This window comes from Lipotes vexillifer, unplaced genomic scaffold (assembly GCF_000442215.2).
Source record: "Lipotes vexillifer unplaced genomic scaffold, Lipotes_vexillifer_v1.1 scaffold765, whole genome shotgun sequence".
NCBI classification, from domain to species: domain Eukaryota; kingdom Metazoa; phylum Chordata; class Mammalia; order Artiodactyla; family Lipotidae; genus Lipotes; species Lipotes vexillifer.
This window is the reverse complement of record NW_006773642.1, coordinates 1,375,764-1,393,457: the sequence shown is the minus strand read 5'-3', so window position 1 is coordinate 1,393,457 and position 17,694 is coordinate 1,375,764. Positions and strand designations below refer to the sequence as shown.

Sequence of the window (17,694 nt, the reverse complement as noted above, 5' to 3'; positions counted from 1 at the left end):
AATACAAAAAACAAATACTAACAGACATAAAGGGAGAAACTGACAGGAATACAATAATAGTAGGAGACTTTAACACCCCACTCACATCAATGGACAGATCTTCTAGACAGAAAATCAGTAAGGCAACAGAGATCCTAAATGATACAACAGAACAGTTAGACTTAATTGATATTTTCAGGGCATTACATCCAAAAAAACCCATAATACACATTCTTTTCAAGTGCACATGAAACATTCTCTAGGACTGAAAACGTACTAGGGCACAAAACAAGCCTCAACAAATTTCAGAGTATAGACGTTATCTCAAGGATCTTTTCTGACCACAATGCCATGAAACTAGAAATCAACCACAGGAAAAGAAATGAGGAAAAAAATGACTACATGAAGACTAGACAACATGCTACTAAAAAACCAACAGGTCAATGATGAAATCAAAGAGGAAATTAAAAAATACCTTGAAACAAATGACAATGAAAACACAACCATACAAAATCTATGGGATGCAGCAAAACCATTTCTTAGAGGGAAGTTCATAGTGATACAGGCCTTATTCAAAAAACAAGAAAAATCTCAAACAACCTAACCAACCACTTAAAACAATTACAAAAAGAAGAACAAATAAAAGAATTATAAAAAGTAATTCATGAAGTGATTCATGAATAAAAATAATTCATGAAGTAATTCATGAATTACATGAAGTCAGTAGAAGGAAGGAATTAATAAAAATCAGGGAGGAAATAAAGATTTAAAAAACAACAGAAAAAAAATCAGTAAAACAAACAGCTTGTTCTTTTAAAGGGTAAACAAGATTGACAAGCCTCTGGTAAGACTCACTAAGAAGAAGAGAGAGCGAACCCAAATAAAATAAGAAATGAAAAAGGAGACATGACAATTGATACTGCACAAATACAAAAAACCATAAGGGAATACTATGAACAACTATATGCCAACAAATTGACAACCTAGAAGAAATGGACAAGTTTCTAGGAACATAGAACCCACCAAAATTGAATCAGGAAGAAACAGATAATTTGAAAAACCAATCACTAGAGGTGAAATACAGTCTGTAATTTAAAAAACTCCCTGCAAACAAAAGTCCAGGACCAGATGGCTTCACAGGTGAATTCTACCAAACAAAAAGAAGAACTTATGGGCTTCCCTGGTGGCACAGTGGTTGAGAGTCCACCTGCCGATGCAGGGGACACGGGTTTGTGCCCCGGTCCGGGAAGATCCCACATGCCGCAGAGCAGCTGGGCCCGTGAGCCATGGATGCTGAGCCTGCACGTCCGGAGCCTGTGCTCCGCCACGCGAGAGGCCACAACAGTGAGAGGCCCACGCACTGCAAAAAAAAAAAAAAGAACTTATACCGATCCTTCTCAAACTCCTCCAAAAAACTGAAGAGTGGTGAACACTCTCAAAGACATTCTATGAAGCTGCCATCATCCTGACACCAAAACTGGACAAAGACACCACCAAAAAAGAAAATTTCAGGCCAATATCTTTGATGAATACAGAGGCAGAAATTCTCAACAAAGTGTTAGCAAACTGAATCCAGCAACACATAAAAAAGATCATACACCACGACCAAGTGAGATTCATCCCAAGTTCCCATGGATGGTTCAACGTACACAAGTCAATCAGTGTGATACACCACATCAACAAAAGGCAAGACAAAAACCACATGACCATCTCAATAGATGCAGAAAAGCATTTGACAAAATTCAACATCCATTTATGTTAAAACCCCTTTCCAAAGTGGGTATAAAGGGAACATATCTCAACATAATAAAGCTATTTATAACAAACCCACAAGCAATATAATACTCAATGGTGAAAAGCTGAAAGCCTTCCTGCTAAAATCTGGAACTAGACAAGGATGCCCACTCACACCACTTCTATTCACCGTAGTATTGAAAGGCCTAACCACAGCAATCAGACAAAAAGAAATAAAAGGTATCCAAATTGGAAGGGAAGAGGTAAAATTGTCATTATATGCAGATAACATGATCCTATACATAGAAAACCCTAAATACACCCCACAAAAACTACTAGAACTGATAAACAAATTCAGCAAGGTAGCAGGATACAAGATTAACATACAGAAATCAGCTACATTTCTTTACACTAACAATGAAATATCAGAAAGGGAATGTAAAAAAACAATACCTTTCAAAATCACAGCCCCCCAAATAAAATACTTCAGAATAAACCTGACCAAGGAGGTGAAAGACTTATATGCTAAAAACTATAAAACATTAAGAAAGATAACTGAAGATGACTCAGAGGTATGGAAAGAAATCCTATGCTCTTGGATTCAAAGAATTAATATCGTTAAAATGGCCATACTACTGAAAGCAATCTACAGATTTAATGCAATCCCTATCAAATGACCCATGACATCTTTCACAGAATTAGAACAAATAATTGTAAAATTTATATGGAACCACAAAAGACCCAGAATTGCCAAAGCAATCCTGAGGAAAAAGAACAAAGCAGGAGGCATAACCTTCCCAGACTTCAGACATACTGCAGAGCTAAAGAAATCAAACCAGCACGGTACTGGCACAAAAACAGACAAATGGATCAATGGAACAGAATAGATAGCCCAGAAATAAATACACACAACTACTGTCAATTAACCGTCAATAAAAAAGTCAAAAACATATAATGTGAAAAAGACAGTCTCTTTAGCAAGTGCTGTTGGAAAAGTTGGACAGCCACATGTAAACTGATGAAGTTGAAGCACACCCTACACAAAATAACCTCAAAATTGTTTAAAGACTTAAACATAAGACATGACATAATAAAACTCCTAGAATAGATTACAGACAAAACATTCTCTGACATAAATCATACCAATGTTTTTTCTTAGGTCAGTCTTCCAAGGCAACGGAAATAAAAACAAAAATAAACAAATGGGACCTTGTCAAACTTACAAGCTTTTGCACAGCAAAGGAAACCATAAACAAAACGAAAAAACAACCTATGGAATGGCAGAAAATCTTTGCAAATGATGTGACGGACAAGGGCTTAATTTCCAAAACATACAAACAGCTCATATAACTCAGCAACAAAAAAACAAACAACCCAATCAAAAGATGGGCAGAAAACATAAATAGACATTTCTCTGAAGAATACATAACGGATGGCCAAGAGGCACATGGAAAGATGCTCAACAGCGCCAATTATTAGAGAAACGCAAATCAAAACTACAGTGAGGTACCACCTCACACAGGTCAGAATGGCAATCATCAAAACTCTATAAAATAACAAATGTTGGAGAGGATGTGGAGGAAAGGGAACCCTCCTACACCACTGGTGGGAATGTAAGTTGGTGCGGCTGCTATGGAAAGCAGTATGGAGGTTCCTCAGAAAACTAAAACTAGAATTACCATATGAGCCAGCAATCCCGCTCCTGGGCATATATCCAGACAAAACTGTAATCCAAAAAGATACCTGTACCCCTATGTTCATAGCAGCACTATTCACAATAGCCAGGACATGGAAACAGTCTTAATGTCCATCAACTGATGAATGGATAAAGAAGATGTGGTACATATATACAATGGAATGCTACTCAGCCATATAAAAGAACAATGGTATTTGCAGCAACAAGAGATTATCATACTAAGTGAAAAAAGAAAGAGAAAGAGAAATACCACATGATGTCACTTTATATGTGGAGTCTAAAATATGACATAAATGAACCTATGTACAACATAGAAACAGACTCACACTCAGAGAACAGACTTGTTTCCAAGGGGGAAGAGGGTGGGGGAGGGATGGAGTGGGAGGTTGGGGTGAGCAGATGTAAGCTATTATATATGGAATGGATAAACAAGGTCCTACTGCATAGCACAGAGAAGTATATATTCAGTATATCCTATGATAAACCATAATGGAAAATAATATATAAAAACGAATGTATATATATGTACAGCCGAATCCTTCAACTAAAAGAAAAAACGTCAATACAATTCACCCTATCACTGGTCTAAAAACAAAACAGAAAACATTTTACTTTAAGAGGCAATCAGCAAACTTCAATACCCGTTCATGATAAAAACTCTCAGAACCAGAAATAAAAGGGAATTTCCTCAACACAAGTGGGCTAGGATTGGCAATTTTTTTCTGTAAAAGGCTAGAGAGTTAATATTTTAGGCTTTCTGGGAGGGACTTTCATCCAGACTGTCTCTGTCACAACTCTTCCACTCTGTGGTTTTAAGTGCAAAAGCAGCCACAGACAATGGGTAAACAAATGGTGGGGCTACGTTCCAATAAAACTTTATTTACAAAACAGGTGGCCAACGAAATCTGGCCCACGGGCTATAGTTTGCCAACTCCAACAACATCCCTCCCAGTTTCTCACACCTATTAAACTCCCAAAAAAGCTAGCAAACATCACACTTAGGGTGAAAGAAAGACTGAACTTCTCCAGCTAATATCACTCACTGTAGACAAGGCCAAGAGTTAAAAACTCGACAGGGGTCCATACTTACGGAGATTCCTACACTTTTGTGAGTTTTTACCTCGAGGAGCCCTACCAGAACTTCTCACGGTGTCTACGTACTTCTAGCAGGGGGAAGGGAAAAGCAGACATTTGAAAATACTGATCTTCTTAACAAGACCTGCACGCAAATGATTTTGGCAGAGCCTAATCAAAGTGGGTTTTACCAGGGCCTAACCAATGTGGAGGCAGGGAAATACCCAACTCCAGCCCCCCTAACCTTCCTGTCCTACCTAAGGAGTGAAAAAAAACTGAGAAGCACTGGTGAAGTTCACAGATGAGGTACATGCTCACTTAAAGACTGCCAGCTAATCACAGGACTACAGAACACTTCTCCTACCCAACCCCCAGCCTCATCACCATATCATTAAAGACCTATTTATCAGATTTGCTTTTACCCAGTATATCACACACATTAGGCTTTTGACAGAAAATTACGAGGCATACAAAAGGGATTAAAACACAGTTTGAAGAGTCAAAGCAAGCATCAGAACAGGACTCTGATAACGGCAGGGATGTTGAGATTGTGAGGCGGGGAACTTAAGATCAGTACAATAAATATGATAACACCTCTAATGGAAAAAACAATGTGCAAGAACAGATGGGTCATGTAAGCAGAGAGTTGGAAATTCTAAGAAGGAGTCAAAAAGAAATGTTAGAAATCAAAAGCAGGCATCTTATCCATTTAATTAACCATCTTAGGTGGGATTATATCTTCATGTTTTCAGCTCAATCACCCAACATATTTTCTTTCCAGGATCTAATGATATCACATTTTAGTTACATTGTTTCACTCACTCTTATTCCATGAAAGACAGTGAAGTATTTTAAAAGCACAATTTTGTTATGCAGATGTGCCCACTAGTGACAACTGTAACAAACACTTTCTCATCAAAGGCCAAAACCCCAGAGGCAGGAATCCCTGGTATTAATTGTGTACCTGTGTCCTGTTAAGTCTGTGACAACGCATAGGCTTTATTATTTTCATAATAAATCCTAGAATTCTATCAAAAGCTGGTGTAGGTACTTACCGTTATAATCTGGTGGGAAATTGGAACCCATCAAGCTGCCCGAGGTAAAAGAGACATTTCCAACAGAAAGAATGGGAGTGAAAGCCCAAAAAGTGTGTAACGCTCCATCCCTTTGGTTGAGAACGGTCTTTTCTCATTGTTTCTACTTTGGCAAGTTAATATAAAAGGTGTAACTCCCTTCAGATTTAATTTATACTTTCTACCAAGGTCAAGCCACTAGTGCATATTATAATAGTGTTCTTTGGTATTCTACCTCACAGCAAGTGTAATTACTTAGAGATATACTGAATTTAGATTACCAAGTCAAGCCTGCAAGATGGGAGACCCTCAGGGGAAATACTATCTCTGGATTTCCTAAATACCCACAGTTCCTTTAATTTTCATGGTCACTACAGTACGACTGGGAAGCCCTTGCTTGTTGATTGGGGGTGGATGGGAGGCACTGAGTTTACCTGGGCGTACTGTTCCAAAACTGTGGCTGCGTCGCCGTGCTTCCTCTGCTCAGCTAGCTTTCCTGCAAAGACAATAAGCATCTGAGCACAGTCGTCTTACTGAGAACGGTGTTCCCCAAACTCAAGGTGAAACGGTTTTAGGTGGTACTATTTAAATCAAAATCGTCTCCTACAAATTGGAGATTGAGCTCTACAGAGTACACATTCAAAGTGAACTGCTTTAAAACAGCATTTTCAAAAGTGTTCCCCAAGACTGTTCAAAGGATCATAAAGGGCAGGACCAAGAAACCATTCTCAGGTCAAGTACGTTTGTGAAGCACTGGGTAAAATAGAGTTAAGCGTTCTTTTGCTGAAATGCTTCATTAATAAGTCTTTATTGTGTATCAAACTACATACTTTGTGAATTTCTATGAGAGAGACAGGAAGGAATACCATGGGGTCCTATCTTAAATGGCAGTTACAATCAAAATTTAGCATGGGATGTGAAAATCACATATAGTCAAAATCAGTCATGAAAAATGCTTACAAAGGCACACATATGGGAAACTGACCTAGCATCTCGCACTAATCCATTTTTTCCTCTAATAGGAAGAGGCTGCTGTTTCTTCGTTTGAGCACTAGATGGGGGTAGTTGGCTTATGTCAGGGGTCTTGCAGTATCATCAGATCTGAGACTCATTCTCAGCCCAGTTGAGATAATTACACTATGAGAGGCACACAGAACCCAGAGTTAACTAAGGGGCTGGCAGAGTCACATCTCCCATTTCATGCTAACTCCAGGGCATATTATCACTGACAAAACCAGGAAGAGTCATCTCCACTGTTTCAATAGCTATCTTTTCTTCCTTTTGGTGACTTGTGTAAACTAAGTGAAATGCACACATGAAGTGACTCCACCCTGTAACATTTCTCAAAAATCTTTGGAGCACTGTCTTCACCTTTTTCTACTAAGCATCTGGGAGAACTAGGTGCACTCCATTATAAGGCATGACACACAGCAAGCTAAGAGTTGAAAAGGATGTAAGAGAAGATAACAGACACCAAGAACAGAACTAGGAAATTTAAACTACAAATAACAAGTTTCTAGAGCAGAAGTATCAACGGAGCCAGAATGAAGAGTTAATAAGACTCAAATAAGGACTTCTTGGTACTTGTAGAAAAGAGTTCAGCTTGGAAATTGAAAGGGCTTATAGAAGAGTCCACAGATCTAATAACCAGAAAATGCCAGAGACAGAAAAGTGATAATCTCACACATTTTTAAAATCCCAAAGGAAAAAAAACTATGAAATTACTAAAGAGAATATGTATGTACATTTAACAGGATATAGTTTGGATTTTTTTTCAGGACTGCTTTTTATGGGGAGATCATAACAATATTTACAAGACTCTTGAAAAGGTGGGGGGAAAATATACCAGCCACTCACTTCACGCACGGCTGAGAGGGCCAGAGCCCCACCCGTCACTTCTCCCAGGCACTCTGGGAATGTCACTCCACTCTAAGAAATCAGACTGTGGAATAACCTCACCTCCGGTTCAGGCAATCCCTAGATCCTGATACAGCTAAACTGCCTTTGCTTTCACACTGCTTATACATTTGGCTTCATTTCTCAAGATTGCTATTATGGTTTCCAATGATCTATTGTCTATATTTGAACAGTCCCACCTGGAAATTCATCTTTACATTCTCGCAGGGCACACTGCTACCGAGCTACACTGTACCAGGTGTACCTGTAAAATGTGAGTTTGGTGAATGAGGTAGAAAAAAGTGTTAGCTAGATCATTTCCAACTTTGAGTGTTCTCTCACAATTCCAGCTTTTCCCCTTCCCGAGGACTGGAATACAGATGTGGAGAAAATCCACCTTCAACTCTCTGCCTAAGAGATGGCAGATCCACACCATGGGAGGACTTGTCAGTGCCATGAGAGAGACAAGTAAACTGCTTTATTGTGCCATTGTATTTGGGGAACTCTCGTAGCACTTCAACTTTTACTCTACCTAATAAGCCACTCCAAATTAACCTTTACCCATGCACATGACAGTGCACCAAGGTGTGCTCCCACCTGACACACGTCTGCAAAACTGCCAAACAAAACCACAGAGACACAAAGCCATTAGAGAAGTTATCTGGGAGAACCTAATGGCGTGTTTACCTGCCAGAGTTCTGCCCAGGCCAGCCAGCTGGTCTTTGGTCAAGTGAAGCTGGGCTGCCACACAGAGAGCTTGCTGCCAACTGCCACAAGCCAGAAAGGCACTGAGAGCTTTCTCGTGGGCACCAGCGCGGGCAAACACGAGCCCTGCTGGCTCACAGAGGTGCTCCTGCAGCAGGTGTTCCCCGTAAGCAATGCTGATGTCCTGGGACAGGAAGAGACAAAGGGTTGGTAAGGAGAGGTGATAACTGTTTTTTTAAATCTTCAAGGTAGGCTGCCTCGGTCATTATACTTGAAAGTCCCTGGAATGACTTAGAAAAACCCTGTGGATGACCAGTGAATTCAATCTTTCTTCCATTCAATACCTTACTGAGGATGTGCCATGTATTCATCCAACAAATAATTACTGAGTACTATTCAGGGCAGTGGGAGTAACACAGCAAAGCAAAACATAAAGCTAAACAGAGCAAAAACAAACAAACAGAAAAAATAAACAGTAACAAGAACCACTCCCAACTTCCTGCTCTTGTGGTGAAAGGGTACGGACTTATAAACACACTATGGTCGACAGCATAATGGCAGGTAGTGGTAAAGGGCCAGAGCGATGGGAGTGCTATTTCAGAGGGCTGTGAGAAGAAGCCATGTGAAGAGTTATGGGACAGTACTCCACGCCAAGAGCACAGAAAGCACCATGGCCATAGGGCAGGAATGGGTATGGAACGCACGGGAAAGAATAACAAAAAGGCTGGTATGACTGAAGCACAGAGAGCACAGCAGACGAACAGATAAGGCAAATGAGAGCAAAGAAGCAGGCTTTGGCCAAATTCTCTATTCCCTAGGCTCAGTATGAGACAGGGAAACAGAGGGACGTAACACGGGGTCCCTGCCCTTAAGGAAACCCACAGCCTGGTGGGACAACAAATCAGTAAATAACAGATTGATAAATGCCATCCCCAAGGTTAGAACAAGGTGCTCTGGGAGCTCAGTGTTTGGCACCTCAGCCAGGAACGGCTTTCTGGCAGAGGAGACCCGAGAGTTTAGAAGGACAGGGGGGCTAAAGGAAGTGGAGGTAGAGGGCTGGCAGAGGCAGCTGATGCTAAAGCAGCAGGCATGGGCCAGATCACAGAAAGACGTGCGCAATTTGTGGACAAACTGAAAATGGTGGTGATGATGGCACGGGCTCCATATCCCAGGTCGGCCACCTCACATCCCAGGTCCTGAGGCAAGGTGGTTCCTCATTTGCAAATTGTGCACACCACCTAGCAGGTTGTTGTAAGAATTATAATACATGTAGCTGATAAGCAAAGTACTGCATATGAGAAAAGCCAAACAGATGTTTGTTCAAACAAGCGAACCAAACTTTATGCAGAAATATATGGGAGAGATCAGCACTATTCAGGATGATGCTGAGTTAGGGCTGGAGGAGGGGCAGGATGGAAACTGCCATGGTATTCCCGAGGAGGATCCAGAGACAACGCCTAGGTTTCTTGCCTGGGCAAGTTCTTCAGAAGAGGAACAGGTCAGGGCCTTTCTCCCAGATAAGAAGTTCAAGATGAGGCTAATTAGTTTGAAGATAAACCTTGAAACCAAGGACAGTGTCAGGGACTCAGGAGCCTCATCCTTTCCCAACCACAGCACAAAGCAAAATCAGGAGAGCCTCATTTCACATGCTACACACCTTGTACTGCTGCGAGTTTGGTGGATATAACTTCAGAGCTTCGTTATACAAGTTTTTATCTTTTATTAAGATTAAGCATTCTGGGAAGTACTCCGGTCCTACAGGAATAAGATTCATACACACACAAGCTTGAGACTTGGGAAGCATAATGGATTTCATTTCTACCAATGGTCCCCACATAAAATCAACAAGGGACCTTTTTAAGACCTGCATAATTAGAGTATCTGGAGAACGGGAATGCAGGAGTGTGAGCTTTAATGAGAACCACTGCAGATTCTGAGGTATGAGAAGCACCAGTTGGAATCAGAGTTCTGCTTAAAAGGATTTTACACTACCCCTGATGAATGACCATCCAGCCCAGTGTTTGCTCAGCCTCCTTAGTAAGAATCACCTGGGGAGCTTATTAACCATACACACAACTGAGTTCCATCCCAGCCCAGATGAACCAGATCCTCCAAGGAAGCCAGAAGCTGAATGCTTAACAAGCACCCCAGGTGACTCTTCCTTGTCCCCGTCTCAGCCCTTAGGAAAGAGTCATAACTGCTGAAGCCTGAGGCTCCAGTACTGGTCAGGGATGGGGTGAAGCACAACACCCGGCATCCTGCTGCTTCGACTCCATCTCACTGCCAATCAAAACTGTGTCAGGGCACTGCCAGTAGGCATGACCCTTCAGACAAGCTGGGTTTCCTTCAGGTGTCTGCAGACACCACGAGAAGAGTGAATTATCAACCAATTTTGATTTTAAGACACTGAAGTGAATTTCGAGGATGATCACTCTTGACTCAAAAGCATCTGCTCTATCTTCTTAGCTATGGAGCTCCTCCCGTTCATTCAAAGACATTTGCTTTACCCTCAGCTTTTCAAAACATATGATAAAAATAAGGTGCGCGTACGTAACTGTTAACATTTTCAGGTGTGGAAATTGAAATCAGTCTGTCTAAACTAACATTTGATTGCAATTTATACCCTCCCTAGTTCCAAAGAATATTTGAAGCAGAAATAAACATAGTAATCCTCACACTTACCACATTTGCTGAGGTGGCCAATGGCTTTTTCATACCGTTTCAAATATTTGTCTATAGTGAACCGCTGATAATTCGTTTCCATTTTCTTAAGTGTATTTAGAAATGGAAGGTATTCTTTGGGATCCTAAGAATTAAAAAAAAAATCTTTTTTAAAGGCCAATTTTATTGCTTGTGATTACTTATAAAAATAAACATATAATAATTATAGCAATGAAACGAAAGCTACATCATTTTAAAAATATGTAGTGTATTAATATATTAATTATATATAAAACCAAACTACATAAAACCACTTTTGGTAAAAATGCCTTAACATATGGGCATATTCTCCAGGTTCCCAATTTGCACTGGAAAAAGAAGCTACATGATAGAACTGGACTGGAATATGAATCATTTGTTATATTTCCTTTATAAGAGCAGAATTTGTTCACACTTATGCCTGTAAGCTTAAAAATAACTCAGTAATTTTATTTCCATTGCTCAACGTAGCAATCAAAACACTTTGGTAAGCCCAGAACAGCGACAGAGAATGAGCTTGGAATTATGGGCCCTGGAGACTCACAGTTCTGCCTCAAGGCCTGTCCTCACAGCCTTAACATCAGACCAAACACTGCAGTGTCAGGAGCACTGTTTCATACTACCATGTTCGCATTAACAAAAATGAGAAGTATGTCTAAGTAGTAATTCCACATACCTTCTGTGACTTCTCAGCTACCATGAGGACCAAATCAAAGTTATAGGTCCCAAGAGAATGATCATATAATTCATTAACATCTACAAGCAGCAGCAAATACTTCAGGGCCTCTTCAGCACTCACAGCATCAGGAACAGGTGCAGCACTTCCTGTCAGTGTGTAAGAAAACAAAACAGAACAAAACAATTTGGGGAAAAACCCCACACACCTAGCAACATAACCAAAAAGACAAAGTAATACGTTTTCCTGGCAGAACTGGACACCAGATGAATATATTCTTTTGACTCTTTTGTACAAGCTTTATAGGGCAGCATTCAAAGAAATGGACCCAGGTCTTAAAATGGAGACCAAAAAGCCACACGCTAAATCAGTGACATGACCCTGGTCCTGGTCAGTGTGATCTCCAGAAGACCGAAGACCCGATGTCAGTCGAGGCCCCGATACACACACTCTGTCAACATGTCTCTACCTTGAAGCTCGTGTACCTTCTGCAGCACAATTTCCAGTTCTGGGGTTGTTTTTTTCACGTGAGAGGTGAGTATTGATAGGCAGTACCTGAAGTAATAAGTGAAGTACACCAGAGTAAGAAAACTGAGCGAGCTGAAGAAAAACAACTACACACTTCTGCTACTCAAAAGATGCCAACTAACGACAGCACACGTACTTGTGAGGATTGATGTTCTCCATGGCTGCTCTCATAGCATCGCAGATAAGGTCTACTTTTTTCCCATCAGGATCGCTGGACAGCTGGACAGTGCTGGTAACTGGTGGAGGGTACATGGTTTTTGTAACATCTTCTTCCCTGAGAACAAGTGTGTACTACAAGGTCACTAACTGAACATATGTCCCAGCTATCTATCAAACTACTAACATATGTGTTGGAGTGCCGATAATAAATAAAAAATGGCTTTTGGAAGACAGTTTAATTCTAAAAATATTCACATATGGTGAAAAATGGAAAAACTTGCTGAGAAATGGAAACATGTACACAGAAGACTTGTATGTTAATGTTTACAGATGTTACATTCATATAGCCCCAAACTGGGTACAGTCCACGTGTCTACCCACAGGAGAATGAAGAAATAAACTGCAGTATGTTTACACTATGGCATACTATTCAGCAATAAAAAAGAATAAACTAGTGATACATGCAAAAACATGGATGAATCTCAAGATAGTATACTATATGATTCATTTATATAAAGTTCTTGAACAGGCAAAACTGAGCTACAGTGAAAAACTCAAAAAAGCAGTTGCCAAGAGGGTGTGGACAAAGAATAAATGAGAAGGGATTTGGGCGAACTTTCTGAGATGAAGGAAATGTTCTCTATCTTGATAGGGGTCAAGATTACATGGAAGTATACATTTGTCAAAACTCAGTGAATGGTACACTTGTAATCTGTGCATTTCATTATATATAAATTTGACATGCAGGGGGACCCCGTACACAAAGAATATGCTCTAGTTAACGTTATGCAAGGTGAAGTACTGACAGGTAAAGTGGACTGATGCCTATAATTACCTCGAAATTTGTCTAAAGTAAAGATGAAGGGTGGGGACTTCCCTGGTGGCACAGTGGTTACGAGTCTGCCTGCTAATGCAGGGGACACAGGTTCGAGCCCTGGTCTGGGAAGATCCCACATGCCACGGAGCAACTAAACCCGTGTGCCACAACTACTGAGCCTGCGCTCTCTAGCCCGTGAGCCGCAACTACTGAGCCCACATGCTGCAACTACTGAAGCCTGCGTGCCTAGAGCCTATGCTCTGCAACAAGAGAAGCCACCGCAATGAGAAGCCTGTGCACCACCACAAAGAGTAGCCCCCGCTCACCACAACTAGAGAAAGCCCATACGCAGCAACAAAGACCCAATGCAGCCAAAAGTATGTATTTTTTAAAAGTGCATTAGGAAAAAAAAAAAAGAATGGTGGATGGACAGATGGGAAATAGTGATAAAGCAAATACAGGAAAATATGAACTGTAGAATCTAGGTGCTGGTACAGGACGCTCACTGGACAATTTTCTCAACTTTTCTATATGTTTAAAATTTTTCATTAAAAAGTTAGAAAAAATAAAAATTAATAAAATAGAAAGTTAGAAAAAAGTCACTGCAGAAAAAGACACCATTTATTTCAATTAATAGTTTTTTATGTACACCTAAAATTAAAGTCAAATAATAATTCTAAATGACATCTTTTAAAGTCTTAGTTTTAAAAAGGGAAAAGATTGAAAATCCAGTACATGTGGCATCTAAGAGTTAGAGATTAAAAAATATATATTGAAAAGCAATTTTTCTCCTCTATTTATTTGTCTGATTTCCTTAACCAGAAGAGAGAAAATTATGCATGTGATACTCATGAATTATTCAAAATACTTACTTCAATTCTGTGAAAAACAGATTAATATGATTTACAGAATCTATCTGTCTTATGAAGGTTTCCACATTTTCAAGAAACACCTACCCAAGAAAAGAATAAAAAAAGGATAAAACATTTTAGTTCAGATCATCTTAGTTCAAGCCTAAGGTTAAGCTCTGATAAATATCAGATTTAGAATGTTACCTTAGGATTATGATCATGAATCAGATTGAGATTAATTCTCAGTTTTCTCATGCATTCAAATGCTTCTTTAAACATTAGTCTGTGAAGAGACAGAAAACGAACAGAGAGGGCATTTCACAAAAAGTAAGCCCCCTGGACTCAGCATATTTTCATAATGATATAAATCAGTTAAAATTAAGACTATAGCCCAACTACTACTGGATTTCTACTCTGAAATCATAGAATGAAAAAAATCAGGTACCAGATTCATTTACCTTCCTAAAAGGTGTGATTTAGTCATCATGGCTGGTTGAGGACTATATCCACACACACACACACAAGAAAATCATTATGGAACTTAGAGCTACTTTCTTTTTTAACAAAATGTTAGTAAACATCTTTCCAATATAAAGTTTCCCCCAAATTCAGAGATTCAGACAATAGATCATTTCCTTCACGACAGTGGCTCGGGCATTTTTGGGTCATAGGCCTTTTTATAAGTCTGCTGAAAGCCTTAGGCCTTCTGCCCAGACAAATACACACAGACACAGGATGGTGCAAAAATTCCCTGGGTTCACAGGCCATCTAAAGCCTATATCATTCCCCTTAGGCTAAGGAAGCCCTGTTTCGTACACTGAGCCTCATGATTCCTTCTGCTAGGAATGTTTATTACACCATATGATATAAGAATCAGAGTGTGAAAAAAAGAGAGCCTCTGAGAATCTCATTGAAGATACATGTAATGAAAGATTTGAAGACTTTTAAGTTTTAAAAATCTTAACGGAATACTTGCTGTCTTCACACATAAGTCATAACAATAAGCTAACTAATCATATACATGGTACTTACTTGTCCAACCACTTCCGAATTTGAGCTAAAACCAGGGCTCGATGATGAACAACTTCTAAGTTTCCCCTTGGCATCTTAAAATAAATAAATCAAATCAATAACTTTTTTAACTAAATAGAAAAAAATTAAATACCCAGGATATACAACTTTACCTAACTCTTCTTAGAGAACACAACACTGTAAAATGAGCATAGCTTTGGCAAAATTTAGTTGTGCTCAAAACTCATTTTGACTTTTAAGAGAAGTTTCCCTCTTAGCCTTACTGGGCAGAGCCTGTATTAACACTCCTTTGTATAAAGCTAACAGAGAACTTAGCAAGGAAAGGCTTATAATAAATTAACACAAATGATAAGACAGCTTAAAATATAATCCACAAGAATTCTGTTTGGTACTTACTGTCAAATGACTATCAGAAACATAGCCTGAAAAATCAGCTTACCTGTAATATAAGCTTTGTGTCCTGGGGCACAACAGTGACAATGCGTGAACCCCTCTCCACCTTCCGCAGAGATTCCCCATTAGACACATGGCTGCTGCTCAGACCTGCCTGTAATGCTAAAGACACCATAGGCTAAGCCTTAAGAATCACTGTCAGGACAAGCCACTCTCCACTAACTGCAGCTGAAACTGCATGTTATCCAAAGTAGAAGGAAGCAATTAACAACTAAGCCGCACTGCTCTCTTACTCAGCCTCAAGACCATTAGCCCCTCTGATAAACAATCTTATCCCAGAATTTTGTGCTCTCTCACAGAGCCCTCATGCACATGCCCATACACAACGTCTCAACTGATATGGAAAACACAGGGAGGACTGGGCACCTTCTCTCTGTCTTAGTGTACTGATAAAGCTACGATCGTATCAGTGAAAGATTCCCTGTTTCCAAGTTATCAATAGAAGCAAAGAAAATAAGTGGGCTTTTTTTTCATAAGAAAATTGTGTGCATGCGCACACATACACGCTGGGTGGGGGGACATGGAACACAGAAAAAAATGCAGCCAATTTCCTACGAACCATGAGATGGAGTCCTTCAGATATACAATGGAGGGTTGCCGCAGTGAGAAAAGGAAGATTACAAAGAAGATTGAGCATATTGCCAGTTTGGTGCCTACATGGTAATTCAAAGTAAAATATTAGTTATATTAAAAAATTTCCTGAAAATTGTTTGTTTACCTTAGGATGTGCTGCTTAAGGAAGGACCTCCTTCTCTTTGCTCACTGATGTGGAGTGATTCAACTGAGATATCATGCTGAGATTAGGGGCTAAGTAAATGAACTTGAAAAGTTTTCTACAGTCTAGGACTCCATGATAAAAAGCCAAAGTATGCAACAATCTTAAGTCATCAAGACTTCAAAGGACAAACGATATTAGAACAGGGACTATTTTCTATTTTATACACTGAAAACTTACTTTTCAATGATGCATGTCTCAGGCAAAAACACTGGCAAGTATGGGAATAAGTCGTCAATAATAAAAACTCATCATGTACTGCAAATGATGTGATATTTGAAGCAACCTACAAAAGGTCAGGGAGGCAAAGGGGAGAGTTAGCTATATCACTTGGAGCCAAGACTGAAAAAGATCCAGTGTCAGAACAAGCCTTGATACCTCAGCGTCATTGATGAAAAAGCGACATCTATCAGTCAGACCAAGGACACATTCCTGCAAAGAAATAAAATATGAAATTACAAACAATTCTAACCAAACTAGTTAAACCAAACTTTTCTATTACACGGTTCCATTGCCCTATGATTTCACATCTAGGTCCTTGTAATGGGGACTGAAGATGCCTAAGATGTGGTTGGTCCAGTGCAAAGTGTGCTATGATGCCATCCAGTGCATCAGCAAGCTCTGCCGTTTCTATCTCCTATGCATGTCTCAAACGTATCACCTTTTGGCCCCTCACTGCCTCCACTCACAGCCACTTCCACTCTCCTCCCTTTCAACCTACTCTCTCTACTGGGCAGCCACAATAACCTTCAAACCATGAAGCACATCACACTACTCCCTGATTAAAATCACCAATTCCCAGTCTATGTTAAATGAGCAAAGCCACACTCTTCCCCATGGCCTATCACTAAGGACTAGCCATTGCTTCCATTAGGTTCCTTGAATAAGCTGAGCTCTTCTAAGCTCACAGTATGGATAGTTCCTCCTCCCTGGAACACGCTCCCTTTCTTAGAGATAGAGCTTTCTTTTTCTTCACATCTCAGCACATACACCACCACCTCCTAGAGGCTTTCCCAGACCACCAAAAGTTGGTCTCCCCATCCTCACAGCTACCATCCTCTAACTAGCCTCAAACACTTCTCTATTCTCTACCATTACACCCTGCTCATTTACTTCATTCTCCTATCAGAAGGGACAGCCATATCCGTATTGATAGATTAAAAATTCCAGAAGGGCAGGAACTAGTCAGCTATTTGGTTTTGTAACCACTGTATCCTACCACTGGCCACAATTATAGGCATTCTAATATTTGATGAATGATAACCTACTGAATACTAGTTTCAAGATTACATTTCTGTTGTCCCCAAAAGTTACTTATAAACTAACTTTGAATGTTTTGTACAAATGGGGATAAAAGTCTGCAAATTGCATTTTTCTATTTTGAATTTATACTTCCAAGGAAAGGAATCAACTAACTACTACATGCAATCTCTTAATCCCATTTCAGAGATTTAGAGGCTGAGGCTCAGGAAACTTCTCATTGTTGAGAGTAACTTCTCATTGTTGCCTTGAGATTTAGTGGACACTCAGGTCCACCTCCAAATCA

At 39.9% G+C, this 17,694-nt stretch overlaps 1 protein-coding gene across 1 annotated transcript in view; it reads right to left on the bottom strand.

The window, feature by feature from the left end:
• Positions 1-5,990: 5,990 nt before the first annotated feature.
• Positions 5,991-17,694, bottom strand: part of ELP1 (elongator acetyltransferase complex subunit 1) — a gene marked incomplete at its 3' end in the record, with an annotated part of 34,926 nt that continues 23,222 nt past the window's right edge. The window contains exons 16-28 of the mRNA XM_007448451.1: positions 16,527-16,580; positions 16,329-16,434; positions 15,360-15,475; positions 14,921-14,994; positions 14,093-14,171; positions 13,910-13,989; positions 12,198-12,335; positions 12,003-12,088; positions 11,534-11,682; positions 10,840-10,963; positions 9,815-9,912; positions 8,140-8,341; positions 5,991-6,052 (exon numbers count right to left, since the gene is read on the bottom strand). Of these exons, the coding sequence (XP_007448513.1) occupies positions 5,991-6,052; positions 8,140-8,341; positions 9,815-9,912; positions 10,840-10,963; positions 11,534-11,682; positions 12,003-12,088; positions 12,198-12,335; positions 13,910-13,989; positions 14,093-14,171; positions 14,921-14,994; positions 15,360-15,475; positions 16,329-16,434; positions 16,527-16,580 (1,368 nt within the window). The remainder of the gene's footprint in view (positions 6,053-8,139; positions 8,342-9,814; positions 9,913-10,839; positions 10,964-11,533; positions 11,683-12,002; positions 12,089-12,197; positions 12,336-13,909; positions 13,990-14,092; positions 14,172-14,920; positions 14,995-15,359; positions 15,476-16,328; positions 16,435-16,526; positions 16,581-17,694) is intronic.